This window comes from Leucopleurus acutus (genome assembly GCF_964270905.1).
Source record: "Leucopleurus acutus genome assembly, chromosome: 11".
Taxonomy (NCBI): Eukaryota; Metazoa; Chordata; class Mammalia; order Artiodactyla; family Delphinidae; genus Leucopleurus; species Leucopleurus acutus.
The window spans coordinates 56,098,211-56,125,325 of record NC_139152.1 but is presented as its reverse complement, the minus strand read 5'-3'; the positions used below and the strand labels follow the sequence as shown (position 1 = coordinate 56,125,325).

The 27,115-nt window shown below is 36.7% G+C and overlaps 1 protein-coding gene across 3 annotated transcripts; it reads right to left on the bottom strand.

Annotated features, from left to right (window-relative positions):
- Positions 1 to 1,795: 1,795 nt before the first annotated feature.
- Positions 1,796 to 26,352, bottom strand: MDM2 (MDM2 proto-oncogene). 3 transcript variants are annotated; one of them, XM_082850152.1, is made up of 12 exons: positions 26,005 to 26,352; positions 25,435 to 25,503; positions 25,229 to 25,313; positions 22,439 to 22,513; positions 20,194 to 20,327; positions 17,903 to 17,952; positions 14,559 to 14,626; positions 14,333 to 14,429; positions 10,352 to 10,512; positions 6,504 to 6,659; positions 5,389 to 5,466; positions 1,796 to 3,708 (listed from the first exon to the last, which is right to left on the bottom strand). In XM_082850152.1, the coding sequence occupies exons 3-12, from the start codon at positions 25,307 to 25,309 to the stop codon at positions 3,133 to 3,135; spliced, it is 1,476 nt and encodes a 491-aa protein (XP_082706278.1). In that variant the 5' UTR covers positions 25,310 to 25,313; positions 25,435 to 25,503; positions 26,005 to 26,352; the 3' UTR covers positions 1,796 to 3,132. The 3 variants fall into 3 exon arrangements, with proteins under 3 accessions (XP_082706278.1, XP_082706277.1, XP_082706279.1); XM_082850151.1 differs by having other exon boundaries at positions 26,068 to 26,352; XM_082850153.1 differs by having other exon boundaries at positions 26,175 to 26,352.
- Between the last annotated feature and the right edge of the window lie 763 nt (positions 26,353 to 27,115).

Here is a 27,115-nt window from a genome sequence, read left to right as displayed (position 1 = left end):
CTTGTATAACATGAACAAATCAACAGTACTGTAGGTCTTTATACTTACAAAAAAACCAAATAAATAGAAAAAGAGATCAGATTTTTGGTTATCAGAGGTGGGGAGTGGGGGGAGAGGGAAATGGATAGAGGCAATAAAATGGTACAAACTTCCAGTTATAAGTACTAAAGATATAATGTACAACATGATATATATAATTAACAGTGTGGTATGTTATATATGAAAGTTAAGAGAATAAACCCTGAGTTGTCATCACAAGAACAAAAATTTTGTCTTTAGTGTTGTATCTATGAGATAATGTTCACTAAACTAATTGTAATAATCAATTCATGAATGTAAACAAGTCAAATCATTATGCTGTACACCTTAAACTTATACAATACTGTATGTCAATTACCTCAATACTGGAAGAAAAAACTCATTATTATGGGAAAATTGCCTATAAGATCCAATAATCACATTTTTTAAACAATTCTTAAACATTTAATCTTTTATTTGTAAATCAATAAAACGCATGCTACACCTAAAAATTTAGACAATCAAGACTGCATTAGTAATGCATATATATATGGTGAATGAAACTCTATTTGCACCGATTTGAATGTCTTGTAAACAGCAGAATCATTGAATAATATACAGTTGTCCCTCAGTATCCATGGCGGATTGGTTCCAAGATGCACCCCCCCCCCAACCCCGGGACACCAAAATCTTCGATGCTCAAGTCCCTTATATAAAATGGTATGGTATTTGCATATAACCTATGCACATCCTCCCATATACTTTAAATCTCTAGATTTAAATACCTGACACAATGCAAATGCTATGTAGTTGCCAGTGCACAGCAAATTCAAGTGTTCTTTTTGAAACTTTCTGGAATCTTTTTCCTGAATATTTCCAAACCAGTGGTTGGTTAAAGCCATGGATGCTGAATCCACAGGTATGGAGGGCTGACTATACAGTGTTTATAATCTCATTTTTATTTCTCTGTCCTCAGAGAGGATCAATTCTACTTAGTTCTAGTTGAAGTATTATAAATCCCAAATTAATAAAGCTTTACTCTATTTGAGGACCACTCTTTGGCTAAGGTGCTGATCCCTTCAGCCATTACTTACATATCTATATATGGGTAAGTCATATGTGTGTGTGGTTTTTGTTTTTAAAGTTTAATACAATGTTCTGTAACTGGCACACAAACTTGCTGTGCAAAATCATCCCTCAGTTCTGTTCTAAACTCATAGCTCAGTTAATTTTATTGTCCTCACCCGAGTATGTACGACTGACATATATGGGAGAAATACACTGGGACCTTAAATCAAAGTTGTTATTTTCCACTATTTTGTTGAAGATTTAATATAAATCAAGATGTTAATCTATACAGTTTGAGAGTTATTTCAGAATTTTATGTTCTGATCCCATCATTCTTATAGGATGTCATTCTTATAATTTTTGGACAATTTAGAGAAGTTAGGACAATTTCAGCTAGTATAAAAACAAACAGTCCTTCTGTTTATTATATCCCTTACCATATCAAAGAGACTGGAGAATGAGAAATATGTAGGTGCTACTTACATAGCACCAAAACGATCTACCTAGTTCTTTTATCTAGAAAGAATACGGTAAGTCCCCTGCAACGAACGAGTTCAGTTCCGAGAGCCTGTTCGTAAGACCAATTTGTTCATAAGTCCAACAAAATTAGCCTAGGTACCTAACACAACTAACACAATCGGCTAGTACTGTACTGTAATAGGTTTATAATATTTTCACACAAATAATACATAAAAAACAAACACAAAAAATAAAGAAAACATTTTTAATCTTACAGTACAGTACCTTGAAAAGTACAGTAGTACAGTACAACAGCTGGCATACAGGGGCTGGCATCAAGTGAACAGGCAAGGAGAGTTACTGACTGAAGGAGGGAGAAGAGGTGGGAGATGACAGCTTAAGGATTGTCAGCAACAGGAGATGGAGGGCAAGCTGCAATTTCACTCACACCTGACGCTGATGGCACAGGTTCTGGTTCCTTGCTGGATTCAATTCTACCTACCCTCTTGAAAAACCGATCCCATGATGTCTAGTAGCTCTTTTTTTCTCCTCATAGATAACACGGTAGCACTGGTTTGCATTCTGAACGGCTGCTGCAACCTTCGTGTACCACTCTACGTTCGGGTCCTGTGCCTCAAAAACTAACAGTGCCTCCTCAAATAAAGAAAAAACCCTTGCCATTTTCTGCATCGTGAATCTCTTTGGTTCTTCTGATACTTCTTCCTCTTGTCACTCCACTCTCAATTATTTTCACTTTTGTTTCCATCAGCAGTATCAGCTACATCACTGCTGCTTTTATGCTTGCTTCCAGACATCCTGGGCTTGAAATAAAGATACTATACTACTGTACTCTACACAGTAAAGTACACAAAAGCACAACCATTTGTAGGGGATGCACGCACGTGACAACGTACTCCACTCACGTGAACTTTCGTGACTGGACATGCCAGCTCACATTCGCATCTTTGAAAGTTGGCAATTTGAAGGTTCGTATGCAGGGGACTTATTTTAAGAGGCTCTGAAGACTAGAGAAACTAAGGATTGGAAAGTTTAAGAGTATGTAAAATTTAAATATTAAATCTTTCACACGAACTTTTCCTCCTTACATGAAAGGTACTGAATAAGTTACATTTAAATGTCCTACTTATATATTTTTTAAAAGGTCAGATACTTCTCATTTAAGAGAAAGTGGAAATTATTTTAAATAACGAGCAGTAGGAATTTCCCTGATGGTACAGTGGTTAAGACTCTGCACTACCACTGCAGGGGGCGCGGGTTTGATCCCTGGTTGGGGAACTAAGATCCACATGCAGAGCGGAGCAGCCCAAAAAAAAAAAAAAAAGGGGGTAGAGGGGTAAAGGATGAACTCTATATCCAATCCAAATTACATTAAAACTCAAATATAAAATATCAACAGAAGGAGCATTTTCCTAAAAGGAAGTAACTATTCACTATTGGGAGAAATCTACATGTAGTAAGATACTTTCTTGCTTTGATACAGCTAAAAAAATAAAAATAAATTTCATGTCTAAATTTTGGGGCTTATATAGTTAGAAATATATAATTCTACTTTTATAGGTAGTTCAACTAGGGGAAATAAGTTAGCACAATCATTTGAATTGGTTGTCTGCATACGGGGCAGGGCTTATTCCTTTTCTTTAGCTTCTTTGCACATGTAAAGCATGCCATAAGATGTCCTGTTTTGCCATGGACTATGCAACCATTTTTAGGTCGACCTTGGCAAATCACACAAGGTTCAATGGCATTAAGAGGAAAACTAGATTCCACACTTTCTTCTTTGTCTTGTGTTTCTTCCCTCTCCAACTCTTTGACATCTTCTTGGCTACTATAAATGATACTATTAGAAGTTGATGGCTGAGAATAGTCCTCACTTTCTTGGGATAGGGAGGCTTGTGTGATCTTATCATCATTTTCCTCAACACATGATTCTTTGGAATCATTCACTGTAGATTTCTTACAGTCAGGGACATCAAAGCCCTCTTCTACTTGTGCTGAGTTTTCTAGTTTGGCTTTCTCAGACATTTTCCCTTTATCTTTCCCTTTATCTTCAGGAAGCCAATTTTCACGAAGGGCCCAACATCTGTTGCAATGAGGTGGAAGGGGAGGATTCATTTCACTGCATGAAGTACACTTCCAATAGTCCTTCAAGGAAACAAGACAGTTAGCTTCCGTAACCCTTCAATAACCAGTCACAGCAACGCTAGCAACTTGTTCAATATGTCTAAGGTAAAATGTATCATACAGCTCAATTTTCAGCATTTCATGTCTTATATAAAGCACTCAACGGTCTTTCCTCAAGCATGAGCTTGTAAATACATTTTTTTCCCAGCCAAACTATGCTAAGAATTCTAAAATGAAAAACGTATTCACCATGACCTTAACCATGTACCTGTAAAGTTATCTGTTCAAGGACAGAGTTGGTTCATTTAGTTGAAGCAAGTGCTATGGGATCTTCTCTGTAATGAAGCCTGTACCCACTCCACTCCCTTAAAGGCTCAAACCTGATACTGTGCCCAGTCCACCAAATCAATCTAGACAAAACTATCAACCAGTCTGCCATTGACTTAAGACTCTCTTAGAAGTGCTCTAAAACCAGGGCTCAACTGGGTGTTCCCTAACTACACCCACAAAGGAAATGCTAAAACATTCTTTTCAGCAATCACAGCCAGATAAAATCTGCCATCCTTGTCACTATCCAGAATGTATGCCCCTTACTTGTCTATCCTTTTCTGTGTTCTTGTCTCTGTAACTGCTCATTGCTTCATCCTTATTCCAACTTATTTCTCCAAACTTTCCACCCACTATGCAATCTGGATAACAAATCCCCCACATTCCAAGCCTCTTTACTGAACATATCCCTTATCTCCCTGCCTTACGAGAAGCATGGTTCTTGCCTGAGGACACTGTGCTTAATGTAAAACTTGCCATAAGAGGTCCTTCCTATCTTGCCATGAATAATGTAACCATTTTTAAGTTGCCTGACAAATGACATAAGATATTAGCAATAAGGGTGGAAACTTCATTCTCCCACAATGGTTCTTTCAAGTTGTAAAAGCAGGTATCTACTAAATGATAAAACCAAAGACAGGTCTTGTAATACAGGAAGAAAGTGCTTCAAGAGTCCGATAAATTACAAGATCTATGTCTAAAACATTTCACTCAGCCTGACATCAAATGACTCAACTAGTTACTTGAATTATTTTCTAATATAGCAAAATATTTTCCTAAGATTTTACAATTTCTCCTCCTTTTTAGTATTTGGATAATTAATAATTGTTTCTATCTCAGAAAGAGAAAACTGAGATTTCCTATCCAAATATAACAAAAAGCAGTATTTAAGAACAAAAATTAAAGCAATAATATTTGGTTAAAAAAACACACATCCAATACCTGAGGAACCCTGTGAAGCATGAAATGTAAATGCTTAAGTCCAGATTTCTTTAATAGAAAATCCCACCACATATTCTAATACAAATCAATATGATATTCATATTTGATAAGATTGGCAAAATATTGGTAACTGTTAGACCTGAGTGATAAGTACAATGGAGATACATTATACTATTCTCTATGCTGTACATACCCAAAATTTTCCATAATGAAGTTCTTCAAAAGTTCAAATTCCAACACAAAAAAACTAAAAAGTATAGCAACAGATCCCAACCCAATAAAAGAACAAAAATATTTTAAACCATTAAAACTTAAAAAAAAATGTTAACTTTATAAAAACGACCTCATGTCAAGAAGTAGACTAGACATATTTTTCTAATCTTGACTTCAATGTTATTTTTTGATTCCTTGAAAAAGTAAATGTATACTTACAGCTAAGGAAATTTCAGGATCTTCTTCAAATGAATCTGTATCACTCTCCCCTGCCTGATACACAGTAACTCGATATACCTAAGAAAAACAAAAACAAAAAAAAACATTACCATCAATTCATCACCTTTTTTCTTCAACCAGTAAGGCTTCTTAGTGATAAGTGATAAGTCCTAAACAAACAACATGTACTCAGTCATCCCTCCGTATCTGTGGGCAGACTGGTTCCAGGACCCATAAGGATACCTAAATCTGCAGGTGCCCAAGTCCCTTATGTAAGATGGCATAGTATTTGCATACAATCTATGCACATCCTCCCCTACACTTCAAATCATCTCTAGATTACTTATAATACCTAATAAATGCTACATGAAAAGTTGTAAATACAACGTAAACGCTATGTAAATAGTTGATGGCCCGCAGCAAATTCAAGTTTTGCATTTTGGAACTTCCTGGAATTTTTTTTTTTTACTCGAATATTTCCAATCTGCACTTGGTTGAATCCACCAATGTAGAACTCGCAAATACGGGGGTCCAATTATGTTATATATGAGATATCTGAGACAAAGGTGCCATGGAATGAGTGAATATAAAGGGGGGGAAATGGAGGACGGTAAAATCCTCACCCACTATGGTAAAAAGTCAACATACAGGGATGTTTAAAATAAATAAAGTAAAATATTCAGTACAAGCATTTTTGTTTTATAAATATGGAAGTATTAAATTACAGTGAAATAGCTAGAAATGTTGAAGCTCGTCACTTCCAGGAAACAGATCTGCTGGTAGTATGTGACTTTTAACTGCATGCATGCTTTACTTTTTCATAAATTAAAAATGAAAAAGGAGAATTGAATTAAATATTTTTAAAAACGAGTAGACTATTATAAGAATGCTCATTAAGGCCTACTGACTTCTTGACATTACATTTTTAAAAATATAAATAAGACAACAAGGAATTACAAAGCCTCAAGTCCACAAACCAATATTCTAGTTTGAATAAATCAAGCGTCAAGGATTGTGATGTGAAATCTGAATACATTATTATTTCAATCTCATCAGTCAACGAATATGGAAAGTATTTAAGAACTTTAGAATATAATCAGAGAAAAAAAAACTACCTCATCATCTTCATCTGAGAGTTCTTGTCCTTCTTCACTAAGGCTATAATCTTCTGAATCCAGAGACTCAACTTCAAATTCTACACTGAATTGATCTGAAACTGAATCCTGATCCAACCAATCACCTGAATGTTCACTTACACCAGCATCAAGATCCTAAAATCGAGGGGGAAAAAAAGCGACTTAATGTACATTACCTGTTGGCCTGCAACAGCTTAACTCTTCCCTGTGCACCTAATTCCCCCTCAGTTCCATCCTGCACACTGACACTAGGTTAAGCTTCTGGGTTATGATTAGATAAATATTTTCTCTGTTCAAAACCCCATTATATAAAAGAAAAGGCCAAATTCCCTTGGCATTCAAGGTACATACAGGAAGTCTGTATTAACATTTTCATATTATCTCCAACTAGACACCACCCTATCCCCACTAAACAAGAACATTAACCAGATCTAAACTGTTTCCTAAACCAAACTTCAACTTCCACACCTTCCCTCTAGCTGGAATAACTTGATAGTTTTCAAATTCTGCTCATCCTTTTTTGCCAAAGCCTTTGTCAATACTATAACTAGAAGAGCACTCCCCACCTTTAATTATCTGTGCTACTTATATTATTGAGTATTATATATTTGCACACACAAATTTTGCAAAACATAATTTTGTACACGTTTCTTATCTGAATTATACATACTTTAAGAGTTAAGACCATGTCTCAATCATCTTTATATCTTCCAACTGATAGAATGCTAGTAGCTACAACATATACAATAATTATGATTTATGTTTAATGAACTTTGAGAATAATTTCTTTGGAAGAGCTTTCAGATATAATTTTTTAAATCTATTTTTAAAATTCTGTATCTGCTCATGTGATTCATTTTAAAACTGATTAATAGTATAAGAACCTAAGAGAACCTTCAGTCCCATAATATTTGCCATCAGTGGCTAAGGGTAGGAACATACACAAAGCAGAAGGCTAGAACTAGAAAAAGTATTTTGGTCTAGTAGTCAGGATACATACATTCTTATTCTAGATTTGCCACTAAGTAACTTTCAACCTAGACATATTTAGCTTGTAAAGGCCACAGCTATTTCATCTATGACACATGAGTTTGGATTAAATGATCTCTAATATTCCCATCATTTATAAAAACAAAAACAAGGTATTTATTTTACAACCACTGAGGTCAAAAGACTGTTTTAAACCGTGATGATAGGAAAGTAGTAGTAAAAGCAACATTCATTGAACTGCAGTTCTAATTCCTAAAAAAAAGGTTGTATTAACAATCACATTAAAATCACAAGTCAAGCTAGAATACAATAACAGCTCTAATAACCTAAGAAACTGGACACTTCAATTAACTAGGCTTTAGTATACTATGTTTAGAATAAGGGGGTAAAAATCACAATAAACATTAAATTTCAGAAAGCATCTTCTATGGCAGGAGTCAGCAAACTGGGCCTCACCACCCATCTATTTTTATAAATAAAGTTTTACTGAACACACCCATGCCCGTTGTCTATTAGACTTGTTGTCTATGGCCGTTTTTGCCTCACAGCCGTAGAGTTGAGTAGCTGAAACAGATACCACATGGCCTGCAAAGCCCCAAATAGTTACTATCCATCCCCTTACAGAAAAAGTTTTTGCCCACTCCTATTCTAGGGTTCTATGAAGAAAGCAAAATTAAAAGTAGTTTTCAGGACTTCCCTGGTGGTGCAGTAGTTAAGAATCCGCCTGCCAGTGCAGGGGACACGGGTTCGAGCCCTGGTCCAGGAAGATCCCACATGCTGCAGAGTAACTACGCCCGTGCGCCACAACTACTGAGCCTGCACTCCAGAGCCCGTGAGCCACAACTACTGAAGCCCGCGCACCTAGAGCCTGTGCTCCACAACAAGAGAAGCCCGCACATAGCCCCAGCTCACCGCAATTAGAGAAAGGCCTCGCACAGCAGTGAAGACCCAACGCAGCCAAAAATAAACAAATAAATTAAAAAAAAAAAAGTTTTCAAAAGTTTAGCTAATGTTCAAAAAAGAAAAACCTAAAAACTCTTAAATACTGTATATTTAAAAAGTATCAGACAGGCTTGATCTGGAAAGATCTTAAAACCCCTGTTTTTCTGAATTCCAATTGTGACAATTATTAGTTATGCGATCTTAAACAAGTTATCTGAAACACCCAAGTCTTAGTTTTCCCATCTATAAATGGAGTTTGAGGCTGCTGAGGTGATAAAATATGTTAATTGCCTGGTATAGAGCCTAGAATATAGCCTTAGTTCCCCCAATGTATTAAACCCAAAAGAAAGAAAAGATGGGAGGCAAATGCACTTTCCTTTAACTCCCTTCACAAATTGGTGAATGACAAGACCAAATAATATGACGTAAGCTAAAATGAAGGAAAAAAATTAGCCTTACCAAAAGCTTTCACAACTAGGGACTTTGCCTCAAAAACAATAGATCTTTAACAGAGAGGATTTTTAGAAGAGAGCGTAGAATAGGACTAACAAAAAGAAATACCCTCTATACTGCTTTGATAACAAGGCAGTGTCCCAGGTAGAAAGAACAAGGACTTTTAATACCATTTAGCTAGAATTCTGAAACAACTTTAATAGACTGTAAGTTTAAATGGCACATAGTCGTTGTATTAAAACCATTTGTAAGGAATAAAATTATCCAAACATGAAGTTGGTGACACATCAAGTTTTATTTAATTGGATTCAATTTTTAGATCACACATATTTGTTCTCAAGACCCTGTATTTTTTTCATAGCATTTATTCAGTATTTTAATTATTTGTTTGATTGCTGATGACCTATCTCCCAATGAGGGCAGGGATCATAACTACCTTGACCACCACTGTATCTCCAGTGCCAAATGGAACCTGGCATAGAAAAGACACAAATATCTACTGAATGAAGAACTTGCTCTTGGAGGAGCTCACCATGCCATCTAGTGGCCTACATGAGTAACAGCTCTATTAAGTACTAACTCCAGAAGGCACCTCTGCATCCATAAAATCACTGCTTTGGAAGAAAAAAATGTAAAAATAAAGAATAATACATAAAAAGAATATGGTTACTATCACATTTGGTTCAATCCTTTACATCTTCTAGAGAACTATAAAATAATCACTAATATCCAGAATAATCGCCATGAAATGTTGCCATATCACAAATAAAGATTCCAATTTTAATAACATTTTAAAGACAAATGTGTAATGACAAGAAAGAAAACATTCCATTTGTCAAGCATTCCTGTTAGCAAAAACTTCTTTACAAAACCTCCTTCAGTGATATCTCTTAAGAATGTTAATGCTGGCTAATACTTTGGAATTTTGTATCAATGATCAAAAAGTACTGATACTTTCCCATCATGCATGCAATATACCAATATTTCACAGCCTTATTAAAAAGACCTTCCCTGATGTCTAGACCTACATATGGCAAATGTGGATATCAGGCTATGTTCACTTATTTGCTGAGAGCTGTAATAAGATATATTTACTCTAAATATGCAAAACAAAATTGCTTAGAATCTTAAGATATCTTTGGTGCAGTGGCCCACAAAGGTTCTCCAATATGTAGGGTGACATTAATAACTAACATAGGTACTAATTTTACCAACACACTCCAGTGCAACTCCACTATCTTCCACCCTTCTCTGCAAACCCGGGGTTGGGAGTGGGGAAGAGCTATACAGTTTCATTTGAAAGAAAATTTTACCAAGTGTATAGCAGCAATCAAGCAGCAATCACATATCATACATGTGCATTCTATCTGGATGCTTATTAGGACTGCCAGAACTAGACTAAAAATAAGAGAGTCCTGTTTTATTTAAAATGAGAGGATTACCGGATTTGATGGAGTCCCTGTCGATTCACTGCTACTGCTTCTTTCACAACATATCTCCCTTATTACACACAGAGCAAGGCTTTCATCAAAGGAAAGGGAAATATTATCAGATTTGTGGCGCTTTCTTTGTCGTTCACCAGGTAATTCATCTGAATTTTCTTCTGAATATGTAAAGAAAAACAAGTTAATTAAATTGCTATACTATAATGTATTTAGAAATTGAGCTGTCTTAAGTTACCTATCTGTACTAAAATTGTTTCAATGAAATTAAACAGAGAAAAATAGTGAATTACTACTGTTTCAAAAGTCAACACTCTTATTGGATCTGTCCAACTTAGAGTTATAGCAGAACACTACACTTTTAAAAGCTTTAAAGCTTGTTTCAGAACTTTATCAACTCACAATTAATTTAATCCATCTAGACCTTTTATTAACCAGTCTACAATTTTTCTGTCAAAATCAGAATTTAGGATATAAGATTTCACTTTTTTTCCTGGAAAGAACCAACTGTTTAACTTACTTAGAAGGTATTCCTAATGTTTCAATTTCCTTAGTATCCAGTATTTTCAACAGGAATCAAAACCAGTTAAAACTGGTCCATTTTATTTTATTTATTTTTTGGCCACACGGCATGAGGGATCTTAGTTCTCCAACCAGGGATCGAACCTGCACCCCCTGCAGTGGAAGCACGGAGTCTTAACCAGTGGACGGCCAGGAAGTCCCTGGTCCATTTTATTTTAAATAAGAAATTATCTCTGACTTAAAGTGAGAATGTTACCAAATCTGTCAGGAACATAAATGAAGAGTCCTACCTTACACCAGACATAAAAATGAATTCCAAGTGGATTAAAATACCAAATACAAGGAACAAAACCATCCAACTACTTATATAAGAGAATATACCGGGGTGGGAAAGTATGATGTGACACTACAAAGCCCTCAAGAAAAAGACTATCAAGATTAAGTTAGTTACTTAAGGCTTACATGGCAAAATAAAATACTATAAAAAAGAAGTTAAAAGGCAAATGTCAGACTGAAAAAAAATCTGCAACACATAATAAAAAATGATTAATATCCACTTTATATAAAGGCCTCCTACCAACCAAGTAAAAGACAAACTTAATTTAAAAAAGAGTCAAAGATATGAAAGGGCAATGCATAAAACACAAATGACTAATAAACATGAAAAAATGGCTTACCTCTCAGTGATCAAGGAAATGCAAATTGAAATGAGATACCATGTTTCACTCATGAGAATGACAGAAATTAAAATGAGAGACAGTCTCAGAGATTTGGGAGAAAGGACTTTTTATACACTACTGGTAAAAACGCAAAACAGTGTAACATTTTATGGGCAGTTTTTCTATCCTAGACAAATATCTGCATAATCATTTAAGGATTTATGAGCAAGGGTGCTCACTGCAGCCTTATATGTTAAGTATCTAACAGGGTTATGACATTAAATAAAATATAATCCATATGCCTGAAACAGGTACAACTCACACCTTTGCTCACTCCATTTCCCTCTCTTGATCTTCCTAGTCAGAAGTTATCTCTTCTTGCTCTGAATTCCCAAAACACGCTTATATCCTCTAATTTTGTATTTATCTCTACAAGATCACAAGTTCTTGATATAAGTTCTTAATGTCTGTATTCCCTATAAGAAAAGGTGATCTTGGTTGAAAGATGTGGGCTAGAAGGCCAAAACCATGCTGTTGATCTGTATTTTTTAACTCTATTAATAACATTTAGGGCTTTTTTCTGATTATTAAAGTATTGTATTACTCACAGTAGAAATCTTTAAAAAACAGACAAAAATTTAAATCATCTATAATATTACCATCGAGATAACTACTAATAACATTTTAGCATAATAATTTTCCAGCTGTCATTAAAAAATTTACTTCCGTCTAAAAAACATATTTATATCACACTATATGTACAACTTGGGGTTGTTTTCTTTTTTTTTTTTTTTGGCCGTACCACATGGCTTGCAAGATCTTAGTTCCCCACCCGGGGATCAAAACCAGGCCCCTGCAGTGAAAGCACTGAGTCCTAACCACTGGACTGCCAGGGATTTCCCAGGGGTTGTTTTCTCTTAAACATTCTTTTACATTACTTTTAATGGCTGCAGAATATGGTATCCATAATATAGGTTCATCATAATTGAACAATTCAGTCCACAAATCCAAGCACCTTCTTTCTGTCTGGCACAGTGCGAGGCAGTGGGTATACAAAAATGAAGTCAGCCATCATCCCTACCACCAGAGGAAGTTTACGTTCAAACATCAAGGCAACCAAAATACGATCATTTACAAGCTATAACGAGTGCTATGAAGGAAACAAGCAGGGTGCTAAGGGAAAGAATAACAAGAGGGGATCCACTTTTCCAGGTGGTTAGGGACAGCCTCTCTGAGAAAGTAATAATTAAGCAAAAATAGAAAAATGAGGAGCTGGTCTTACAAGACTGAGGTAGAAGAACTTCTGGCAGAAAAAAACTGTGCAAACAGCCTTACAGCAGGAAAGAATTCTGACTTGTTTGAGGAACCAATCAGTGCAGTTAAAACACAGTGAAGGTGGGGAAAAAAGCCAAAACCCAGATTAAAGGTAGAACAGGGCCTTGTAAGCCAACATAAAAGTGTGGGTTTTATTTGAAGGTCAATGGTAAATAAACAAAGTGGGGAAGTGACACAATCCAATTTACCTTTTATGATTCCTTTTGGTACTGTGATGAAGGACAGAAAGAGCAAGTAACTAGAAACAAAATCAGAAGCTGCTGCAGTGGTCTCGGTAAGAGATGACAATGGCCTGGACTAGAGTGATGACATTCTCTAGCATCATATATGTTTTCAACTACGAATAATGCTATAATTAATATCTCTACATATAATCTTTGCATTTCTGATTATATCCTTAGGATTCCTAGAAGTGGATTACTGTGATAACGGTAAGAAAGCCAAGCCTTTTTATAATTCATAAAGGTTAACCAATTTACACGAATTGATACACCAACAGTGCATCAGTGCCAACACATAGTTAGCAAGGATAAGTTAAAAAAAAAAATCATCTTTCCTAACTTGAAAGACCAGAAAAGACACCTTTTTTGCATTTTTTGTTATCTATAAAGCTAAATCACTAAAATCCACTCCTCATATTTATCAGTCATTTCTATTTACTACGAAAAAAATTTTTTTTACAAGTTGGATTTTTAATATTTTTCTTATTGACTTTTGGAAACTTATAATAAGGATATTAACACTGTCAAATTTAAAGTGAATCTATTTCAGTATGTTGTAATTTTTTTCATTTATCTTTTCAACTCATTTAGTATTCATTTTGGCATAAGGCACAGATATAACTTGATTTTTTTCCCCCCAAATAACCATTTGTTCTACTCCCATGTATTTACTCTGCACTTGCTGCCCTTTGCCCTCATGTACAAAACTCTACTCTGGATTTATCTATCCTACTTCACTGATTTGCCAAACTCTTTTTTTTCTACTGAATCATACAGTTTTAGTTATCATGACTTTCATCAGGCAACAGCCTCCTCCTGTTCTCTCTGTTAAAAATGCTCTCAGCTATTTTCTTTACCTCGTCCTCATTTCTAAGATGCTATTTCTGTTTTTAAACTCACTGGTGTGTTTTATTTATTAGAAACAACAAATACTTTAACTGTTGACTAAGAATGATGACTAAAATAGAGTTTATATCCTTGTCCTCTGTTACCACGCACAGCAAAAAGCTGGCTAACTATAAAATCCAGCAGGACACAGTAAAATTGTGCCTGCTGTAGTCAACCAGAAAAATGTTGCTAAGAAAGCAATTTTAAAACCAAATAAATCATATAAAAATAAGAAACTCAAATTCATTCATCTAAACCAAAAAAGCACAATTTCATTAAGCCTAAATGTACTAATTTCAGTAAAGAATGAACACTGAAAAGCTGTTTGAAAGTGCCAATTATATATTCATATATACCTGTCTCACTAACTGCTCTCCTTCTAGATGAGGTAGATGGTCTAGAAACCAAATCTGAAGATGAAGGTTTCTCTTCCTGTAGCTCTTGCACAAGGTCCTAAGCATTCAAGGGAGAAAAAAACAAAAAATAAACCCACAAACTTATAACACGAAGAAGCTAAAAATTCATTGTTTTAAACACTCCAAATTTTCAAGAAACATCATAGTAGAATGAGTTCAAGATTACCTTTTGAACACTCCCACCTTCAAGGTGACACCTGTTTTCACTCACAGATGTGCCTGAATCTGATGGTTCTGACAGAAAATAAAAACAAAGAATCACAAACTAGGAAAGAAAGGGTTATTCAATAGATGTTATCCAGAACAAACTCCTCATACAATTTAACCTTTTAACCAACACTGAACGTGTAGTCTCCAAGTGCCATCCTGTGCTGAATACTAGAGACGTAAATGGATAATTCAATTTTAATATAGAAGATACATAAGAATAGTTATAAAGTACAATAAAATAAGCACACTAAAAGAAGTATTATAAGATAAGTTAATGGAGAAGACGAAGCAATGGTTATTTGGTAGAGATGCGGCAAGGTCTGAGTAACAAGGAATCAGGAGAGGTTTCATAGTAGAATATGTGGAAGTACGACTGGGAAAGGCTATTCCAGACTGAGGAAACACTGTGCAAAAAGCATTCAGAAGTGAACTACCAGTGTTTGTTGCAGGAACTACAGGTACTTCATTACTATGGGAATGTAAGCAGGATCATAAAGGATCCTGCCTGTCTTGCTAAACAGCACAAAGATATCAACAAGCAATATTCCTGCCACCAATCCCAAATCACTGCATCCTCCCCAGCTAATACTTCACATTCCTCCCTAAGGCACTGCTGCAGCCACGCACCATTAAAAAGGTTTAATCTAAGAGATAAAATTGATTTGCTAGTTCACAGCAAGTATTTTACCCAGCGAGCAATAAGGAACCCCTAAATGGTCACTATAAGCAGAAGAGTGACAACTCCCTCTGCCAAAATAGAAGAAAAAGAGAACAGAGGTAGGGAAACCAGTATTAGCAACTGCAATAACATAAATGAAAAGCATTAAAGTCTAAACTAAGACATGGAAAAAAGATCAATTCCAGAGAAATTAAAAAGGTAAAAACCAACAAGTACCTGGTGTCTGACATACAAGGCAAAGGAGAAAGGAGTCAAGAATTCCAAGATTCTACCTTGGGTGAATAAGTGGGTGGTATAATTCAAAACTTCAGATGATGAACAGATTTGGATGGGAAGATAAACTGAAAAGTGGATAAAACTTTCAGGTAGGTAGGTTTAGTCTGTATGTAGATGTACAGACTTGGAGCTCAAGTCAAAATTTCAGATGTGGGATATATACCATCACCTAAGATCATAACCAAATACCTTTTACTACTCCCTTGGAAATATTTTCGTCTTAACACTGAAGCCCGGTCTGAGTATTAACATTTTGAAATTATATGCATTATCATAACAGTTTATTTATTTTTTATATTATGGGCAAGGTATTATACTGATTTAAGCTGTCCATATAAATAGGTTATATTTTTTTTAGTATAAGAGATGTTACAAAACAGATGTAATAAAAAGGAAGCACTAAGTGTGACAAGTTTGAGAACAATGATACAGGAGTTCTGAAGTTAATTATATTAAACTAAAACCTGAAACAAACTCAGAATGGAAATAACATAAGTAATCTACGGGTCACCATCTCATTAATAAAATCTTCCTAGCAATCAACCAAGATTTAAATGAATGAATGAACACATCAGGGATAATAATACTTCAGAAAACTGAAAATACTACAAGAGATACTACAGTTGTTTATCTGCCTTCATTTGATTTCATAAAGGGCTTTGTAAAACAAAATGTCAAGTCACCAGCCTAATAATTACTTCTATTCTGGGATAAGACAGTGATGTGCTTTTCTGGGTCTTAAATCCTAACCCTGGAAGAGTAAGTATTCAATTCAATAAATTTACTAAACGTTGTATTAATAAACACTGTACTGTGTACTGCAGACTGCAAACCTGAAGAGGACACACATGTGTAAGTAAGTGTAACAAAGTAATATAACAATAAAATCTAGATACGAAATAATGGGAGCACTAAGGAGTGGTCAGTTCGTTCTGGAAAATGAACAAGCTGAGAATAGTTCTTTTTTTTTTTTTTTTTTTTTTTGCGGTACGCAGGCCTCTCACTGTTGTGGCCTCTCCCTTTGTGGAGCACAGGCTCTGGATGCGCAGGCCCAGCGGCCATGGCTCACGGGCCTAGCCGCTCTGCGGCATGTGGGATCTTCCTGGACCGGGTCACGAACCCGTGTCCTCTGCATCGGCAGGCGGACTTCATATGGCCCGTGAGTATGGCCCGTGCGCCATAACTGCTGATCCTGCACTCTGGAGTCCGCGAGCCACAACTACCGAAGCCCGCGCACCTAGAGCCCGTGCTCCACCACAAGAGAAGCCACCACAATGAGAAGGCCATGCACTGCAACGAAGAGTAGTCCGTGCTCACCGCAACTAGAGAAAGCATGCACGCAGCAAGACCCAATGCAACCAAAAATAAATAATAAATTAAAAAAAAAAAAAAGAATGGATTTTAAGAAGCCTGTGGTGCAACTACTGAAGTCCGCACACCTAGAGCCCATGCTCCGCAACAAGAGAAGAAACCGCAATGAGAAGCCCGCACGTCGCAACTAGAGAAAGCCCACGTGCAGCAATAAAGTCCAATGCAACCAAAAATAAATAAAGTAAAAACAAATAAATTTTTTTAAAAAAGCCTGTGGTGTATTGGAGCCAGCTCCTACCAGCACTCCCAAGCAAACTGTGTTCATCTCTTCCCAACTCCATGTTTGTGGCTGAAAATGGTCATGCTGAGAGTATTTATATTATGGAAACCAGTAACCACAAATCAAGGCTCTTCCCCTGGAGAGTGGATTGATAAACATTTACCGGCATATCACTGTGTATGTTTAGGTGTATCGTTATGGAATAAGAACCTAGCACTTTCATCAGATTATCAACAGGATACGGAACCCAAAAATAACCAGTTAAGAACTACAAGTCTAAAGGAAGGGAAGTAAAATGGCACTCACCTGAACAAACTGGTAAACAAAGTTTTGTCTATTATAAAAAACACACAAGACAAGAACCCTTCCATTCAAATGGCCCCACCTAGGTATCTGTATTACTTCCCTAAGCCTTTGAATACGTTTCAAGGTTTGCTCCTATCGCTACTATGCAGAAGATTTTGAAATTATCTACCTTTCAAAGCAAATTCTAACCTGATATCCCAAGGCTTAAATTTATGTAATAGGATATTTAAATATCCACTGCAAATAAATGTGCATAAGAAACTTAGTATTATGTTGTTTTAGCTCATATGTATTTCTTCCTGTTAAATTTATCATACCCTTACTATAATTAAATACACAATGAGAGCAACTTTTAAAGCAAATCACAATTATAAGATGTCTGCACATCCACAGAATGTCTTTAATATATTTTTACAGTACATGCTTATGGAATTCAAAATGAACTTACCCTGCTGATTGACTATCACCAGGTTTCTATAAATCATTGTATATATTTTCCTTGTAGAGAGAAAAAAAAATGTACATTTTAAAATAAAAATGTATTTAACTAGACTTAATAAGACTTTTAAATGCATATTAGTATAAACTATCATGCTACAACCCAAAGTTTAAATCACTACATTCAAGTACTGATAAGCTTCTAGACACTAAAAACCACCATAATAATTATTTGCACAATGATTACACGCAGCCACGTTTAATAATCACTAAAGTCTCCCTAGTGCAAAGATTTCACATCTCCATTTCCTGAAACATGCCTTGTTGAGACTTTAGCAAAAGTCCCCAGAGAACTGGTGCAAACACACGAGGCAGGTTAACATACGTATTTTCAAACAGAAAAGAATTTATCTAGCTCCGGGCACAGACGAAGACTGCCTAAAAAAATAGCAGGTTATGCAAAACCCATTATATAGGAACTTCATTATAGTTTTTTTTTTTTTTCCGGTATGCGGGCCTCTCACTGCTGTGGGCTCTCCCGCCGCGGAGCACCAGACGCGCAGGCTCAGCGGCCATGGTTCACGGGCCCAGCCGCTCCGCGGCGTGTGGGATCCTCCCGGACCAGGGCACGAACCCGTGTCCGCTGCATCAGCAGGCAGACTCCAAACCACTGCGCCACCAGGGAAGCCCTCATTATAGTTTTGACTTTTATCAACTTTAGACCAATCATCTAATGGATTTTCTTTCTTGATCTGAAAATTTATTAAAAGATAGAGCAGTACACGGTCATTTAATACAGCCTGAGTACCAGTCACTGTTCTAGAAATCGGGGAAAACAAAGAATGAAATAAAAACAAATCTCTGCCCTCCTGGAGCATAAGGAAACAATTCACTTATGCCAATACTCAGTGAAGTCATGGTACATTTTTCATCAACTAATGACTTCAGAGAACATTTATTGGTCACAAGATATCATTTCTAACTCTCACGGTTAAGGGGAAAGTGCCAATCCCAACTAATTTTTTTCATCCTTGGGACTGATGATACAGCATCCTTAAACTCACTGTTTAAGGATGATACAGCTCCTTAAACTCACAAAAAAAAATCAATATTCCTACTCGTATCTTTTCCCCAAGTCAGTAGTTTCCCCAGTGTTTAACCTCTCAACACATTAGAATTCAAGTCAAAGATAATTTTAAATTTGTGCTTTCCGTATCAGAAATTACAGCTCCAAACATTATCAAGATTCAATACTCAGATGGTGCAAAATTATCAATATAGTTATTTCTTAAACTTATAAAATTAGAGTTTATATCCCAAGGCCAAGTATAAAATAACATAAATATTTAACAGATATCGTCTGTCAATGGAAAGAAGCTTGTATGTTAATTTAAAAGCAGGATGAAATTAAATATAGTATGTTCACAACTGGGTTAAAACACATCTGTGCATAATACGTTGTAAAAATGACAAGTAAAAATACCTTTCGATGACAAATTACAGTCTTTTTTTCCCCTATCATTAGCTTTCTGTCTTTTCTTAATATTCAATAATGAATATATACATATAATAATGAAGTTATTTTAAAGTTATAAATATCCCACTTATCTTTTTAGCTATAATATTATTGAACATTAAACACTAGTAGAATCTAGGTAAATGTTTCAGGTGAAAAGTATTCTTCTCATTAAGATACACTGCAAAGAGACTAACAAAAATGAAACAAGGAATTCCAAATGTAAAGTAAGAATGACTGAAAAAAAAAAGTCTGAAAAAAAAAGTTCTCGGCAGAGTAATTCTAGAAATGCTATCTGGGTTAAATTCAGTTGATTAAGTGCCATAATGGTATATGAAAAAGATCTTCAAAGTAACTAGGGCTCAAATTTAAGCAATTACCACAGGGTATCATAAAGACTGTCTTTGGAAGTGACTGCAATAATAATATTTTTTTAATATGCAGTTACTGTAGCTAATATTTAAATGCTTACACATTGCCTCTTTATAACCTCCACATAAGGTATTTACATTGTTCCTACTTCATATTCAGGGGAAACTTAAGGCTTAAAGAGGGTAAGTCAATTTACCTAGTCTGACAGCTAGTAAATGACTAAGCTGGGTCTCAAACCCAGGCTTGTAAGATTCCAGAACCCAAGTTCTCAAGTAACATGCTATTTTACTAAGAAATTAAATTTCAGCATCTTTTATATATAATAACAATTTTCTCTGCCAAAAGGGAGTGAGGATGGAGGTGAACTGAAATGTTTGCCCAGCTGGTATTTTACAGTAGACTAAAGAACTTACCTGTGCTCTTTCACAGAGAAGCTTGGCACTCCAAACAAATCCCCTAGAAGATCATTTGAACAATACACAATATGCTGTTGTTTCTCATCATATAATCGTTTAGTCATAATATACTGGCCAAGATAAAATATAACCTGAAACAGAAATATGATTTCTGAGCATTAAAGAAAATTAAATGTTTGTTTCAAATACATTCGATAACATCTCATTTATCTGAAGAGGGTTAAACAACCAGCAACCACATCAATAACCATCTAAATAACAACCATTCTGTACTCCTAAAAAAAATTTTAAAAAAAGCTGATTTTATATCTTTTTCTTTTAATTTGACTAAAGTAGAGACACTGCTTCTGATTTACTTAAACTTTAAAATGTGTCTTCTCTTTTTTTGGCAGACTTTAACTTTGCCCAAATATCTAGGTACTACTTATTAGGAAGAAAGGAAAAGGCAGCAAAATGCAAAACCACTGATCACAATGAAAAGTTGCAGAATCAAAAACATCAACTAAAATATAGCAGTGACCTGGAGTCATTTAGTCCTGCACACCATATACCTCAACAACCTCTGAGGTCATCACAGATGAGAAGATAATGACGAATTACATCTACAGAAGAGTTTGGGAGAATTCAGTGAATGAAATAAACCCTTAAAGATATCATTATAATCTACACAATAAATAATCAAAATAATGACCCTGAATCATGCACATACAGTTAAATTATATTTTGTGTGCTCCATTAAAACAAAGTAGGCAATACATTTTTAAGACATCCACATACAAACCTATTAACAACCACCTAAACACATATGGTGTTTTACAGTTTACAATGTACTTTTACAAGTACTGTCTCCTTCTGATATTTCATAGAATTGTTATCAGCATATGAGAAATAAGAAACTGACCCGGTCTTCTGACTTCTTGCCCAGTGTGCTTTCTACTACCCCATACTAGCTTTCATTACTCTCCCACATACCACAGAACAAAGATTTTACAACTGAACACTGTGTCAGACAATATATATACATCACTGTTACACGGTTTAATACTAGCATTCTAAGTCTTTATGATGACCTTGATCAATTTTCTCCTTATTTCTACCTACTACTAGTCATACTTTTTTGTTTCCTTAACTGGTTATATAATGATAATATAAGGTTAAACCCAAGTTAACATCCCAAAAACATCATTTACCTTGACACTTCCCTGCAAGCTCCGTCTATAGACTTAAATGGCTAAGCAGGCTTCAGACTTAAAGGAATATTCCTATGTGACTATGGATGGAAGAGATGGTAGACAGTGGAAAGGAAGAAGGAGGAGAACCTAGACTCTTTCTACTAAACGTCCCATAAGGAAACTTCTGAATGTGGCTAAAAAGGAAAAGGGTCTGGAATATTTTCTTGCCCACTATGCTGATGTAAGTAAGGTCCTTCAGTGTTTTAAGTAATCTGAGCCCCATAAACTAAGTGTGAGAGATGGGGAAGAGGCACATTTCATTCACATCGAAATTTTCCCCAAGATGGCCCATCTCTCAATGAAGAACATGCTTCTGTGCGCAAATTTAAAGCTAGAGAACAATACATTGAAATGTATCCATTAAATAGAACATATGTTCACAAATCAGCTCACCTCTATCCCAGAAAGATCAGTATACTGTACTCATGTATCTCTAGTGCAGAAGTTCTTAACCTGGGATCCATGAATGCCCAATAAGTCCTTGGATATAATTCAGGGGGTCCATTAATTTGGATGGGAAAAAAATGTTTGTCTGTATTTTCACTAACTTTTAACTGAAATTTAGCTTGCCCTTCAATTATGAACATAGGCAACAAATCACAAAGTATTAACAATAACTGTGATTTTGTCACCAATAAAATCACAAGCATTTTTCATATCATACATACTATGCTTGATGTAAACGTCTCAAAATATCAGTTATGCTCCTCACTACTTCCAAATTACATTTATTAGATCTGCTGCTAAATCTTAAGACTTTACCAGTGCGTCAAGTGGGTTCACAGCACAAAATGGCTAAGAACCCCTAAAGAGCTTCCCTTTGTCTGAGTTCCGGGTTGACAAATGAAATTCGAGTATAAACTGAATTTTCAGCTTCAAATTATAGTCCAAATGACCACAATACTTAACATTCCTGCTTACTGAAAATCCCTCCATATGACCAATTTCTCCCCATGGCTATACGTAACTAGTAAGACATTAAGTTATCTTTTTAACTAAGTTCAGCTTACCTCTTTCATAGTATAGGTGTCCTTCTGTGCACCAACAGACTTCAACAACTTCAAAAGCAATGGCTTTGGTCTAACCTATAAAGAACACAGATTTGCTATTATACTTCCAAATTATTCCAGAACTATAAGCCTGCAGAATACTCATCCATAAAGAATTTCAATAAAGGTAGCAAACACAATGTTACCTCACAACATTAGAGACCTCAAAAACTAAGTCATAATGTTTTCACTAAATGTAATAAACTATGTAAACTGAATACCACAGACTGTGTTTGGGAAGAAAATGCTGGGATATAATTATTATGCAAATAATCACAGAACCCTCAAGTATCATCAGTTGCCATCAAAAACAGTACCCATGCCAGGGCAGTGAAAATTATTCTTTTTCCTCCAGCTATTTCTATCATCTGCTTATTACCTTACAAACTCAACGGTAAATGGAATACCCCAATGAGCTTACTATAAACTAAATTACAAAATACGAGAGAAAAGAGTTAATCTTTATGGTGGGTCCTTTTACCAATCTTTTCTTTCTACAGATTAGGTTCTTGAACGCTGGCGAACTTTAACCCAAGCTGACAAGGATAATTAAGAACAGATCTGGAGACTGAGACTCACATCCCTCAACTGCAAGCCAGCACTTTCTTCCTACTATAATATCATGCTGTCTTTTAGTTGGTCTACATTCCAAATATCTACTTGACAAACATTTATTGAGCTTCTGCCATGCACCAGACAGCACTGGGTATTGCACACACACACAAATGACAAATAAGACATATGACCTGTATTGAAGGAGCCAGCCAACTAGATCAGGGTTTAATGTTTTTCTTTAAAGAGCCAGACAGTAAACAGTTTATAGCTTTTCTCGCCAGATAGTATGACTCAGAAGCATAAATTATATGTAAACCAATGGATGTGGCTCCATTTCGGTAAAACTTTATTCACAAAAGTAGGCAGCAGGCCAAATTTGGCCCATAGGCTGTAGTTTGCCTGCCTCTGACCTAGAGGCTTTCCAAGTTGTACTGAGAAAATATCTGGCAAGGGGGCAGGGATGTAATGTGTTTATGCTCTTTCTCCCTATCTGTTGCTGTAACAAAATCTTCAAAACTCAAGTATCTTTACAGCTACACAGCCACCCCTATACAGACTGGTGCCTCTGCAGTCCCTTCAATATACTCCCATCCTGTCTAACTTTGAAATCTGACAGCAACCCAGGTCGGGATCTAACCCTCAGAACAAGATTTAAGAAAACTGCCTATTTCCAGCTAATCAACATAATATTATTTAATAACTGAAAGTTTTAAAATACACAATAAATGTAGTATTGAATCATTAATTGTTCTGATCATATGTTTTTTCCTATGTGCTTACATATGCGCTTTACTTTCAGGCTATTTAAAGAATGAATTATCCCAGAAAACATAAAAAGTTACTTTTTTTTCTTCTAAAATTTTATATATACTATATTAACTTCAAACTACATAAAACAACCCAAAGTCAAAGTCTCCAATGGAAAGCCATCAGCTTTTTATTAAGACTTAAAAGACATGCATTAATAAGAAAACTACTATAAAAGACAATACCATTATTAATCTTACATTTAAGAACAGAAAGATAAATTCTAGATGTAAAAATAAAAAATGCTAGAAGAAAATACAGCAGTTTATCTGTATAATCTTGGGATGGGAGAGTTCTTCCAAAACATCATATGAAATTCAAAAGCCAGCAAAAGTCAAATTTTACTTTATAAAAATGTTCTCAGTGAGAAAAAGAACAAATAAGCAAAGTTAATTTTTAACATTTGTAAATGATAAAAATTAAATACACTTGAAACACAGAGAACTATTACAAATTATTAAGAAAAATACAATAAGCCTAAAAGTGTATAGATAAGACCAAGCAAACCCCAAAAGAAACAAATGATTTAACCAATGATGTGATGCCCAACCTCACCAAAGATTAGGGAAATACACACTTACACAATAATATAATACCTTTTGCCAAAAAAGGGCAAAATAACAGTGATAATATTCAGTTTTGACAGAGAGGAAAACTATTACACATAACACTTGTGTTAGGATACATATGCAAAGCAGCACCATCTGTAATACTCAAAAACTAAAGGCAATTTTAGAAAACCTATCAGTAAAGGCATAAATTTCTTAAATGGTACACTAATGCTGTGGATTACCATGCAGCTGTTAAAAAAGAATTCTGTAGGTTTTACTGATTGACATAAATGCTATTTGCTTAACATCTCTAGTATAATCCTATTTTAGTGAAACAAACTGAACCGCGACAGATTAAAACTCACATGTGCATATATATATGTGGGTATGCACATAGATAAAGATCTAAAAAGGAGATATGACAGATATGGTCAAAACAGAAGACTGGAATTTTCAGCTTTTACTTTATACTTTTCTGTAATGCCTAACATCTTTACAACAAGCATGAATTATTTCTGACTTCTACAAAAGTTAAATACTGACAGGTCAAAACAGAAAAAAAACAAAAAACAGTCACATAATAAACATAACTTCAGCATCCATACTTAAGAAGATAATGAGACTGACTTTTAATTCAGTGTGGTAAAAAGCTAAGAAAATAAATATTGATTCTTACAGGTAACTTTTGCTCCACAGTTATGCCTGAGTGGCAGGAATTTAAGCTATGTACTACAACTTCACTTAAAGAGCCATGCTATAACTGGGGTCTGTGAAATCTAGTTGATCACCTCATAAAATAAATTTTTTCTAAAGTTACACTGGAGACAAAAATACCAACCAGGGTCTCTTGTTCCGAAGCTGGAATCTGTGAGGTGCTTACAGCACCATCAGTAGACACAGACATGTTGGTATTGCACATTTGCCTACGAGTACGAAAAGAAAACACACGATAAAAACTTGAAATACTGAAATACCTGTTTTAAAAAAAGACAAATCATATAGAAATGAGATAAATAATGCTTTTATTAGCAAGTGGGTCCTTACCTACATCAGCAGAAAATGCTACAGGTCGGTGACCACAGGTTCTCTCTCTCAAACAGCCAGTGAATACAGCTGGGAAAAGGCATCGTTTAAATAGCCCCAGCTGGAGACAAGTCAGGGCTTAGCTCCTTCTACTACCGACGCGGAACGTGTCCGAACTTGACCATCCCCACAGGAAAAGCTGAGTCAACCTGCCCCCAGAACCAGCCCAATCTTGCCCAGACGTAGCGCCCGGCAGATACAAGCTACCGAAAAGGCACCTGTCATTATTCCGACACCCACCCCCGCCCCCGGCAGCGCCCCCCCGCGCACTTGACCTTTACCCCCGTGCCCGCGGAACCCCCTCCCAAACCCCCACCCGCTGGGAGCGCGGCCCCGAAAACCCGCCCTCCTCCCGAGTGGCGACAACCTCGCCTCCTTCCAACAAAACCTCCACAGACCCACATGCCCGGCGCCCCCCACCACGAAATGCACAAAGGCTGCGCGCGGGGCACAGGTGGGGGGTGAGAGCGACCGGGGAGACCCAAGTCACAAAGCAAACCCAGAACTGCCCACGCGCTTCCAGGCCGATACCTGCTGCTCACTAATTGGGGTTTGCCGCGCCTGGAGTCGGCGGGGTGGGTGAGGGAGCCGTACCTCGAGGCTTCCTAGTTCCCGTCACGGGGCGCGCGGAAGCCCGACGCCTTGGGCCTCGGCGACCATTCCACTCGCCGGGCCCAGGCCGCCGGGGCGCTCGAACTCACTAGGTCCGAAGGAGAAGGAGGCTCCTAGCGGCAAAAGCGGCAGGACCTCGGTCAGAGGGGTAAGAGCTACCCCTCAGGCTAGGCTTCTTGCTCCATTTTCCTTCCAGTCACACCGGGCCGCACAGGCCCCCAACGGTGCCGAGCTGGCCGAGGTACGGCGGATGCACGCCCCCTGCCGTCCGAGCGCAGCGCGCCGGAAGCCGCGGCCCATCCCGGCTTTTGGGCGCGCAAGCCCCGCCGCCCCCGCCCATTGGGGGCGGGGCTGGGCCCAACAGCCTCGGTGAAGGGGGCGGTCCAGGAACTGGGCAAGCGTCTTCGGCCGGTGGGGAGGGGCCGCCGGGCGCGCACGACCCGCCGGAGTCGGTATCGCTTTTTCACGGTTGGAGCTGATCCCTGGTTCTTCCCGCCGCCGCCTGGTTTGGGGCGCCAAGCTTGGGACTTCTTTGAACCTTGGCGCTATTTTTGTATTTCTGTGTTTGCACCTCCCTACCGCAATGGAAACTCAGGCAAATACGCATCTAAGTGCCGCTACCAAAAAAGAAACCACAATTAACAGCTGTGCGATATATTAAGCCCGCACCGCCAACAGCTGGAGTTGTTTTTTTTTAAGTATGATTAAAAATAGCACAGTATGGGCTTGTTCAGGGATGCATAGAGTATTCTAGTTGGAGGAATAAAAGGCCGGTGGTTACCGTTAGAGATGGGTGAGGTAAAGAACGGTTACTCTTAACTTTATGCTTTTAGAGTGTTTGGGTTTCTTTTGTTTATATGATGAATGTATTCATTACCATTAAAAATATCTGTTTCTATATTAGGCATTCAGTACTGAAAGACTCACCTACTTGCCCCTTTTGGCACATAGGCATGGCAGTCTCAAAAATGAGCCAGGACATGAGAATTGAGTTGGCTCACCCCAAAAAGCACAGTCATCGCAAAAACAG

Bases quoted from the DNA above. Each gene is read 5' to 3' on its own strand.
- MDM2 (XM_082850152.1), bottom strand. From the start codon at position 25,309: ATGTGCAATACCAACATGTCTGTGTCTACTGATGGTGCTGTAAGCACC. The intron at 20,328-22,438 runs GTAAGCTGAACT...TTTCTGTTTCAG, and splicing joins ACACCTATACTATGAAAGAG to GTTATATTTTATCTTGGCCA. The intron at 6,660-10,351 runs GTAATCCTCTCA...CCTCGATTTTAG, and splicing joins CAGGGACTCCATCAAATCCG to GATCTTGATGCTGGTGTAAG.